General features: G+C 34.1%; 1 protein-coding gene across 1 annotated transcript; it reads right to left on the bottom strand.

The window, feature by feature from the left end:
• Positions 1-644: 644 nt before the first annotated feature.
• On the bottom strand, positions 645-4,165 carry LOC132539339 (natural killer cells antigen CD94-like). Its single transcript, XM_060193500.1, has 4 exons — positions 3,993-4,165; positions 2,542-2,634; positions 2,367-2,429; positions 645-808 (listed from the first exon to the last, which is right to left on the bottom strand). Exons 1-4 carry the CDS (start codon positions 3,997-3,999, stop codon positions 645-647), a joined length of 327 nt encoding a protein of 108 aa, XP_060049483.1. The 5' UTR covers positions 4,000-4,165.
• Positions 4,166-11,834: the final 7,669 nt, after the last annotated feature.

Here is an 11,834-nt window from a genome sequence, read left to right as displayed (position 1 = left end):
CATTCAATATTTATGAAAACTAAATACTACAAAATATTAGTCTCGAATGAATGGAAATCACTAAAAAAGAAGTAGAATTTTTCATGAAATACTTGTTCTACAAGAGATCAAAAATCAAATTTTATACATTATTAATGTCTTAGGAGAAAAATTTCATGAATATAGTCTCCTGAACAACACAAGTTCTATATCCATAAAAATATATTTCTTGCTTTTTCTTAATAAGTAGGCAAATTTTATAACTTTATTTTCCACATTCATTGTACCTTATATCAAAAAACGATGACAAAGGCTACATAAAAGCAAAATATAACAAAAAAAGTTATAAATTCAGTTAAAGAAATAAAATTACAATCATTAGTTTGTCCTTGAATAAAATCAGACAATATTTCTTTGAATCTTGTCCAAAATTTTACTTATGCTTGATCTGACATGATTAGACTCTTATTTCTAACATGTAAATCTCTGAGAAGCTTTATGGAGATTTTTACAATGACTATTTTAAGGTAAAGGAGAGAAATAAGCCATTTGGTTTAAATAAAACTACTCATTTACTATCTGTTTAAAGATCTGAATCAATGTATTGTTTGATTCCATAGTGTATTTTCCCAGCACCCCCCCCCAAAATAAAAATGAAACCAGAATTAAATACATGCCAACTCATCTCCACCATGCAGCTGAAGTAGAGAGGAATTCTGGGAAACACAGAAATTCCTACTTTCTTCCAGAGTTTTTGATTCTCTGGAAATAAAGTAGCAGTTGCAAAGGTATCCAAGCCAATTTTCTTGACAAGGACAACAGTCGGAGTCTAAAAGAAGGAAAGAATAAAGTATGACAAATGGCACTGGAGATTCCATTTTTTGGTACTATTTACTCATGCCAAATGAATTTATTATTTATTAGTGTTTTTCTACAAATATCTATTGACAATTTATCAAATTCCATTGTTCAGGGGATATTAATAAAAATGAGGTGGACAGGGTCCTTTTTCTTTGTGGAGATTTACTTTATCCTAGTAATAAAGTTTTAATAATATGGTTTCTGGTCAGTAATTGATAACTTTTAAGGAAATATGAGTAAACACAACCACTTAATACTTAACATAGGAGAGTATGAGATAAGACCAAATGGTAGTTACAAACATCTTGTTCTAGTGATATAACCTAAACTGAACCTTTCATTTAAACAAGAGTAAATGAGATGAAAGAAATTATTAAAAGAAGAAAGCACTTTAACACATTTCCTAATCTGTAAGAATAGGGTATATTCAGGAAATTTTCATTTAGGATTGATATTTTAAACATGCACTACATATTTGTTAGCTGTACAAAGAGTGAGTCAAATATCCTCACAATAAAGTGAAAAGATAATTACTTGATATGATAGAACTGATAGCAAATGTCATAATGGGATCGATCATATTGCAATTTATCATATCAGTCCAATGCACATCTTAATCCTATGCAATGTATGTTCTATTTATGTTCCAGTAAAGATATAAAACACTAATGAAAAGGGCATACATAAAATGCTATATTATTACAACTTGGAGAGCAATTGGAAAATTTTTATTAAAGTTGAGTTTTGAATAGGCATTCACTGTGCTAGTAGGTTTGTAATTACAGAAACTGTTATAACATACTCTGAGTATATTATATGAAACAATAAAGTGATTTGAAAGTATAGCTTATGAATAAACACTTGCCAATAAGATTAGCTATGGTAGCTAGTACAATGTATCTATTTGCCATGTATGAAAAAACATTAATATAGAAAAATATATAATTTGTTATTGATATTTTTCTATTATTTATATATGAATGATGTACAGTCAGTATAATTTGATAATTTTTATGTTAAAGGACAATGAAATGAGACTATGCCATAATTAATAGGTAAATTTACAATACTAAATGTAATATTCTATCATAAATCTATGAGTGAAAAGCAAGAATTTTCTATTCCACAGTCTACAGACACTGAGGGTTTTTTGTTTTTGTTTTTAAAGTGTAGAATTTACCTTCGGGGCCAGGTGGTAGCACAGCAGGTTAAGCGCACATGGCCAAGTGCAAAGACCAGCATAAGAATCCCGGTTCAAGCCCCCCTACCCCCCACCTGCAGGGGGTCGCTTCACAAGCAGTCTGCAGGTGTCTATCTTTCTCTCCCCCCTCTGCCTTTCCCCTTCTCTTGACTTCTTTCTGTCCTATCCAGCAACAATGACAGCAATAACAACAACAATAATAACAACAACAATGATAAACAGCAAGGGCATCAAAAGGGGGGGGGGGAAATGGCCTCCAGAAGCAGTGGATTAGAACCCCAGCGATAACCCTGGAGACAAAAAAAAAAAAAAAAAAAAAACTTACCTTCTTGAATATCTGTGATTAATCCTGGAGAGATTTTTGGCTGAATACTTTGGTTAAAAAAATCTATAAAAAAATAACCTAATTAGTATGGATTTATAAGATAGGAAATGAGGCCGTAATATTAAGTAGTTTCATAAGACGATGTACACACATGCATAGAAAAAAAAAAACTTACTCATTTTAAATAAAATAACCAAGGCAGTGGTGAGTACAAGACACATTACTCCTAGGATTCCAGAAATCCATCTCCATGGAGTGGTTCGACAAACTATAGAGAAAGTGAAATAGAAGAGTGGCTTAAAAACAAACAAAAAAAGAGGGAAAAGAAAAGGAAGGAAGGAAGGAAGGAAGGAAGGAAGGAAGGAAGGAAGGAAGGAAGAAAGAAAGAAAGAAAGAAAGAAAGAAAGAAAGAAAGAAAGAAAGAAAGAAAGAAAGAAAGAAAGAAGGAAAGACCCACAAGAACAGATCCTTAAAAGTTTCAACCAGCACAAGAAATTTGAAAACGGTCTTTGGTTTGGTAACGCAATCAACTTGCCAGTTACCACTGAAAAAATGAGAGTATACTATTCAGAACACACAACACATTTTTATGAGGTGTATTTTTTTTTAAGGAAGAAGAGTAAAGTATATTTATCATTTACTTCATTTTGGAAAGAAGCTTAGTGATTTGAAGAAAGAAAAGATCAACAGACAAACAGCACTGTTTTTACGAACTACGTATCACACTGTATTTTCTCTGCAAAATCACAAGATGGTTCCCATTATGTAAATAAGAAAATTTAGGTCATTAACAATGTCATTTTTTTCAAAGTGTTAAATCTAGTAAGCATTCAACTCAGAAATTAAATGAGTTTGTCTAGGACCAGGTCTTATATGTAATGTATTTTATCACTGTGAAAATGTTACTTGATAATATACCTTTTAACCAAGCTCAATGTTGTCTCTCCTTTGAGAAATGTCTGACTGTTCATAACTTTGTAAAGGTCAGCTGTACAAGGAAGAGAAGACCCAAGAAGCCTGGTGTAAAGAGATGTTCTTAAACAAAAGCAAGCTCATACCATGGGGCCAACATTTACTTCAAAACACAATGAATTGTTTCATATATGTGTGTCATTTTTCCAACTTTCTCTTTCTCCTCTTTTTTTTTTGCATGACATTACTTCACATCAAAAATTACTTGCATGCAGCCATTTCTCTCTAAACAGCTAATAAAAATATCAACATACTCTTAGCATCTATGTGATTCAGGAATATCATCACACAAATCCTATAAATTTTGAAAAAAAAATTTAAGTATTGACATGAATAGGTTGCATTCTCTATCTTTATATCAGAATTATAATGCACATATTGTAACTAATAAATTCAATAACCACTAGCTTCCAAGCTGTCATTGTCAGAAACCACTCTATAAGTCTATTAGCAAAGATTCATGAAATGATTTCTTAATTGCAGAATGAAGAATCAGAAAAATTAAGTAGATAGTTCTAGGACACAGGGAACTTCCATACATATGTTCACTTGTGTCTATGTGGTCTGTTTTTCTTGAAGAAATACTCTAAAATTGATCACTTCCACGAGGAAAAAACTTTCTGTTTTTAACTTTATGATGTAGTGCACACATACCTGCCATGAAGAATATTCTTCCAAGGTTGATGAAGGTAAGATATTAAGAATACTTGTTCCAAAATGGTGCTGGGATGATAGACAAGCAAGAGACTAAAGAATCCAAAAGCCTAGAGAAAATATTTTAAAGAAAAATTGTGTGTTTATATCATATTCTTGGTTCATCAGTTGTTGAGGCACAGGTGGATGATATGAACCAAAAGCAGTAAAATTACTCTATTCTAAAATGTTTCGGGACCACACTACAGGAAACTGCCACTGTACTTGCGTAAGGTCATTCTTTTGACAACCAAATAAGGTGAGAAAAGAGGTTTTCTTTTCATGTTGGAACATTAAATTCATTTAAAAATTTTTTTTTGGAAAATTCAGTCAATGGACAAACAAAAGATAAATTTGTTAAATAAAATTAATTCCTATGCTTTTTTTCTGTTTATAATGAAAAACAGTATATTATTCAGCTGTACAGTGTATATTACACTGTGCTTAGCTTCATTTTGTTCCTTGAATATAGCCCCCAAATGAAGATAGACAAACATACTCATCCTACAAAGAAAAAATGAAGACAACCAAACTATGCAACTTATGTTGAAACCCAGGAAATATCCACGGAACACAAAGAACGGTTATAGCAGAATGTATTAGATTTCCTACAGTCATTTGTATAAAAACTAAAACAAAAAGGCCCAGGGAGATAGCATATTGGTTATGAAAAATATTTTCATGCCTAAATCTATGAGTTCCCAGGCTTAATGGCCTTGTACCACCTTAAGACAGAACTGAGCAGTGATCTGGAATAAATAAATAAATAAGTAGATAAATAAATAACTTTAAATGTAGATCAAAAATGAAACAAAGCTGGACTCATTAGGATTAGGGAACATACCTCATGGAAAATAATTATATAAATTATATAATCTTCTGAGTATATAATGGAAATACATCATGACAAACACATTTCCTTTTATGGGTGTTTTAAGCATGTCATAATTTGGAGAGTCAATATTTTAGCATTCTTTTCCAGAATATATGATCTTATGGACAGAAAGAACCTGGGACAACTGCTGGGATACTGAAATCCTCACATCTGAAAATGACACACCCCCTCTGTATGGAAACTATCACGCATTTCCTGCTCTCAGGGATAGTCTAATTATTCTTTTTTTTTTTTGTCCTTTATTTTTAAATGTATTTTTATTTGTCATTAACAGTATGTTACAAGACTGTTCGATTACAGTGTAGATTTCCACACCAAACCCACCACCAAAGTTATATATCCCCACTCTCTCAAAGATAACTGCTTTAGTTCTTACAAGTCTTACTAACACGTTGCTTGCTTCTGTTTTGTTTGGATTTTTCTTTTTCGCAGGTTCATGAGTATCAGTTCTTGAGATCCCATATATGAGTAGTTGTCTTTCTTCTCTTTACTTATTCCACTAAGCATAATCACATCCAGTCTCACCCATGTTACCCCAAAAGACACAGTATCATCTTTTCTGATTGCAGAATAGTATTCATTGGAATATATATCCCATAACTTCTTTAGTCAACCATCTATTATTGATTCCACTCTTTTACTGTCATGAACAACGCAGCTATGTACATTGGGGTGCACATGTCCCTGCAAATGAGTGCTTCAGTGTCCACTGGATAAATGCCTGAGAGTGGCATTGCTTAATTATTATTTTAAAATTATCTGGAGATAACTCCTTCTTGAATGAGAATCTGACCTATTTAAAACCAGTAGATACTCCTGACTTTGATGTTATCAATTATTCTTACAAGACATAATATAGTATAGTATAATAATATAATATACTTATAATATTAATTGGAAGTCTAAATTTGAAGGTCCAAAGTCAATTTCTTTTCTTGTTATTTTTTTCACTTTGTTGGAGTGGCTTACAGTGTATTTTGTCAATACACAGGTACAATTTTTCACCTCTCCATAATAGGTGTCTGCAAAATACTCTCACCTCCAACTTACTCCCCTTTATATTAAAAATTGATCCCCACACTTCAATTTGATGAGATGAAAGGAGTCCAGATTTATTTTGAGTAGAAAAATAACTGAAACAACAGAAGTAGATTTAATTTTCATGAGAAAAAATGATTTATAGACAGGTAGTGTATTTTAATTTTCAACAAAATGGATCAAATTAAATTAAATAGCAAGAAATATGATTCATAACTTGTCATAAGCACCAAATATTTTAAATGATACATATTTTTAAATTTGTTGTCATCATTGTAAAGCTTGAATTCATTTCTTTAAGTCCAATCTTTTTGGAGAAAGTCTGATAAATATTGTTCTTATGTATAATGAATGAAAAGGCTGGACAGGGTGGGGATAGTTCATTGGTTCTGCAGATAATCTTCATGCTAAAGGTCCCAGGTTCAGTACCTGGCATCATTTTTTAAATTTTAATGTTTTTATTTATAAAATAGAAACATTGACAAGACCATAGGATAAGAGGGGTATACATATCCACACAGTGTCCACACCCAGAGCTTCATACCCAATCCCCTCCCTTGATAGCTTCCCTATTCTTTTTTTATTTTTTATTTAAGAAAGGATTAATTAACAAAACCATAGGGTAGGAGGGGTACAATTCCACACAATTCCCACCACCCAATCTCCATATCCCACCCCCTCCCCTGATAGCTTTCCCTTTATCACTCTGGGAGCATGGACCCAGGGTCATTGTGGGGTGCAGAAGGTAGAAGGTCTGACTTCGATAATTGCTTCCTTGCTGAACATGGGCATTGGCAGATCAGTCCATATTCCCAGCCTGCCTCTCTCTTTCCCTAATGGGGCAAGGATCTGGGGAGGTGGGGCTCCAAGATAATGGTGGGGTCGTCTGCCCAAGGAAGTCAGGTTGGCATCATGGTATCATCTGGAATCTAGTGGCTGAAAAAGAGTTAAGATATAATGCAGAACAAATTGTTGGCTAATCATGAACCTAAAGGTAAGAATATTACAGATGAATATTGGGATCTTTATTTTGGAAAAAGCTAGTAGATCTATTTTAGGTATAATCCAGAGGGTCCATGGATTTACTAGTTTTTGCTTAAGTCTGACATCTAATATGAAGGTGAATTCAGGTTGGTGAGATGGTGCCACAGTTGGGAAATAGGACTAGAAAGCTGAATCAGGGAAGAGAGTTGCTCCCAAATATGGGAAAAGTATATAAATATTGTTAACTGTAAACCCCATCAATCTGATCTGGAGGCCCATGTTCAGCACAAGGGCCTATGTAACCTCTGCATCCCTGCAGGTCTGAGCTCACATTCCATAGTTAAGTTTGGGAACATTCCAGGCTGCGACAATTTCAGGGCCCATCATCCTCAGATGATAGGCAGAGTATGCTATCCAACCTCCCTTAGGAGAGTGGGACATTCCCTACCATTACTGATCCACATTGAGGGCAAGATCCTATAGAGGGTGCACAAAGGGGTCCATTGTATTGTTTCTGATGGAGATGACTAGTGACAGTGGTGAGAAGGATCTGTTAGAGGTATAGGCCTATCATGTCTATGTGGGAACCCCAGGGCTTTCTGGATAGGGCCCCAGGTGATGGGGTGGTCTGGTTGTGACTAAAAAACTGTCGTTAAAGTAAGTCTCTTTTCCCTATTCAGCTTTTGCAGTCTTTACTTTGTCTGACACAATTAGTTTTGGAGTGATTGAGGGATGTATAATAGGAGGTAGGTATCTATATCTAACTAGAAACTATTTCACTAGGTACTTTATGATGTCTTTATAGTTCTTTCTACTTTCTTGCTTCATTTTTTGACTCACAGCAAATTATTGTGCACTTTTCTTTAGGTATATATTTTCCACTAACTTATGGATATATGTACATATGCCCTATCTTATGGACCCTGTTCTATATCCAGGTTTTGAGGTTTTGTTAAGAAGTGCACCACCTGGCAGCATTAATCAGAGTAGACTAGTGCTCAATTTCAAAAGAAAAGAGATATACATATACATACACATACACATACACATACACATACACATACACATACACATACACATACATATACATATACATGAAAAAGAAAAGAAAACAAGAAAGGAAATCAGGGTTCTTAACTCTATTCTAGCACAATAGATGGCAAAATGAAACCATGTGTGCCTCGGCTACATTACTAGAGTTTAAATTTCAGCCACCAGGTTACAGATGCTAACATGATGCCAACTAGACTTCCCTGGATAGACAACCCCACCAATGTGTCCTGGAGCTCCAATTCCCCAGAACTCTGCACCACTAGGGAAAGAGAGAGACAGGCTGGGAGTATGGATCAACCTGTCAACACCCATGTTCATCAGGGAAGCAATTACAGAAGCCAGATGCTCTACCTTCTGCATCCCATAATGACTCTGGGTCCATACTCCCAGAGGGTAAAGAATAGGAAAGCTATCAGGGGAGGGGATGGGATATGGAGTTCTGGTGGTAGGAATTGCATGGAGTTGTACCCCTCTCATCCTATGGTTTTGTCAGTGTTTCCTTTTTTGTAAATAAAATATACACTGATAATAAAATAATATCAATCTACCTTTTTTGCGATATATATACCTTTTAACTGGTATCACTGAAATGAGTTTTATTGTACATGACTCATTATATTTAGGGACAGTGTCTTTTTCACTGACCGATATAAAAAGAATGCATATTCCTTTACTAAGTATAAGAACACTCAAATGAAAATAGTAAATAAACAGTGTTGAACTGAAGTTCCCAGGGCATAGGAAATTTTTTCTTCTTTCAGGACAATCTAGAAGTAGTTACTGTATAAAGCAAGAAGAAATCTTATATTATTATTATATATTAAATAGTAATAAATAATAATAAATACTTAAGTAAATAAATAATAAATGTTATATGTTGAATATTATATAGTAAATATTAAATATGATTATATAATATTACATATTATATTATCTTATAAAACAAGAAGAACCTTATATTAAAATCAATTCATTTATTAAGTTGTTTATATTGATATTCTATTTTAAACAGATATGAATTTAATAAACAATAATATAAACCATTTAAATTTACACTTGGGCGGGGGAGATAGTATAATGGCTATGCAAAGAGACTCTCATGACTGAGGCTCCTAAGTCCCAGGTTCAATCCCCTGCACCACCATAAACCAGAGCTGAGCAGTGCTCTGGTGTTTCTCTCTTTCTCTGTGAGTCTCTCTCTTTGAATCTCTCTCAAAAATAAAATAAAGAAAAAAATAAAAATAAATTTACAATAATTTTATTGCAAAGAGATAAAAACAAAAGTATTTTATCTCCTTGTAATAAAATTAGTGTAAAGATGAAGAGAGAGGAGCAAGGACCTGGGTTGGAACCCCTAACTTCCCACCTGCAGGGGTACCCTTCACAAGCAGGGTTTATCTTTCTTTCTCCTTCTCTATCTCCCCTCCCCTCTCAACTCTGTCCTATCCAATAAAGTTGAAAAAAATATATGATGAGAGAAGAAGAGGGAAAAAGAAAGCACACATATTAGTATAAAAGTGAGTTTAAAATCTTTGTACACGCAGAATCTCTTCCATCCTTTGAACTCATTGAAGTATCTGCCCAGAGATTGATTATTCATTTTCTATTTTTTATTTTTATTTATAAAAAGCAAACACTGACAAAAACCATAGGATAAAAGAGGTACAACTCCACACAATTCCCACCAACAGAACTCTGTATCCCACCCCCTCCCTTGATAGCTTTCCTATTCTTTATCCCTCTGGGGGTATGAACCCAGGGTCATTATGGGGTGCAGAAGGTGGAAGGTCTGGTTTTTGTAATTGCTTCCCCACTGAACATGGGTATTGACAGGTCGATCCATACTCCCAGCTTGTCTCTCTCTTTACCTAGTGGGGCAGGGATCTGGGGAAACAGCTCCAGGACACATTGATGGGGTCATCTGCCTAGGGAAGTCTAGTTGGCATCATGTTAGCATCTGGAACCTGGTGACTGAAAAAAGAGTTAACATATAAAGCCAAAAAAAAAAAATGTTGACTAATCATGAACCTAAAGGCTGGACTAGTTTAGATGATGAGTTGGGGGGGGGGGGTCTCCATTTTGTACATAGTTAGTAGGCCTATTTTAGTTATATTATATTCCAAAGAGCTGGTGACTATACTAGTTTTTTGGTTGTTTTTTTTTTTTTTTTTTTTTTGTCTTTTTCCTGAACCTGACATCTGTTATGCAGGTGGATCCAAGTTATTGTCTGGGGAGATGATGTCATGGCTGGAAAAAGGGCCAGAAAGCTGGATCAAAGGAAAATAGTTGCTCCCAAATATGGGAAATGTGCATAAATATTGTTGACTATAAACCCCATCGATTTGATGTGATCTGGGGCCCATATTCAGCTTAGGATGATTATTCCTTTTTTCTTGCCTCATGGCTTACACCCTGAAAGTCTACCTTGAGTGAAATTCTATGAAATGAGGATTACTTTGGTAAATCTTAGGTTTAAAAAAATTTAAGCAGAAAAATCACAAGCCCTTAACATTTTGAAATATATGGGGGAGAGGGGGAAAGATAGCTCACTGAGATGGTGAACTTGCTTTGTCACCACCCAGGTTAGAACCCAGCTGCCATGACTCTGTCTCTCTATCTGAAAACGTCAGTATGTGAGTTTCTTCTTGTGTACGAACTACAATAAATTAAGAAAAATATCCACAAGATATTATGTTGAGAAATCTTTAAAATTCAACAATGTCGTTATTGTTGAATCTCTCTCATGTACATTGATTTTAAAACATGAATACATCCACCATTTCTAATTTTGCCAACACTGATGTAGAATGATTTTTACATAGTACAGCAGAATTTGTAACATGTGCACCCAGCCAAGTGTGCCACCGCCTGGCCCTCAACAGAATTTGTTTAATGTAAAGACTAACAGTGTTGCAGAGACTGACTGAAATGGGAAATAAGTAGTGCTAGTAACAAGGAAATAAATACACTGCCATTTATTTGCCTCTGTTTTTCATTTTCTATTTTAAATAAATATACATTTACAGAAAGTTACAAAAATGGTCTAGTACAGAGAGCTCCATTTTATCATTAACTTAGCAGTAATGCTATTGTATAATGTCAACAATGCCATCTTATATAAGCAAAGTACAATACCAAAATCAACACAATAATGTCAGTACATCTAAGACTTTCATGCCTGAGGCTTTGAGACCCCAGGTTCAATCCTATCACCACTATAAACCAGAGTTGAACATTGCTCTGGTTTCTTTCTCTCTCTCTGCCTCTCTCTCCATCTCTGTGTTTATGTGTATCGTCTATCTGTATCTTACTAAAAAAAGAAATTTATCATATATGAGTATTTTTATTATTTGCAATTATTTCTCTAGTCTGAGATCATATAAGAATACTGGCAGTAGAAATTAAAAAAAAAGAAAGAAAGAAAAAAAAGAATACTGGCAGTAAGATGTCACTTAAATTTCTCCAACCTATGAATATTCTGTCCTATTGTTAAATCATGATCATTTTATTTTAAACAGGTTATCCAGCTTCTTCTTGGCCATGCAGTCCCACTATTATAACTTTTCTAGGAATTGACTAGGATTTATCTCTGAGTCTTTCTCTGGTCTTTTCTAAGAAGTACACTACATAGCTACAACCAATGAGGAAATACATGCAACTGGTAGTGATCCAAATCTCAGTTCTAATTCAAAATATTTTTTTTAAAAATTTGGACTGGTGTGTTACACAATGTCTTTGCAAATGTGGTGTGTTGTGAGTTTTAGATACACCTGTTATTTATGCATTTTTAATTGTCTTATTCATGCATACAAGTTTCCTAACAGTTAAAAATT

Source organism: Erinaceus europaeus, chromosome 7 (assembly GCF_950295315.1).
Source record: "Erinaceus europaeus chromosome 7, mEriEur2.1, whole genome shotgun sequence".
Taxonomy (NCBI): Eukaryota; Metazoa; Chordata; class Mammalia; order Eulipotyphla; family Erinaceidae; genus Erinaceus; species Erinaceus europaeus.
The sequence above is the reverse complement of the archived record's forward strand: the minus strand, read 5'-3'. Positions and strand labels throughout refer to the sequence as shown.

Excerpts from the sequence above, each read along its gene's own strand:
- LOC132539339 (XM_060193500.1), bottom strand. Across the intron at positions 2,430-2,541 it reads GGTTATTTTATTTAAAATGA|ATTTTTTTAACCAAAGTATT; the intron begins GTAAGTTTTTTT and ends ATTTTTTTATAG. Across the intron at positions 809-2,366 it reads AATCACAGATATTCAAGAAG|ACTCCGACTGTTGTCCTTGT; the intron begins GTAAGTTTTTTT and ends TCCTTCTTTTAG.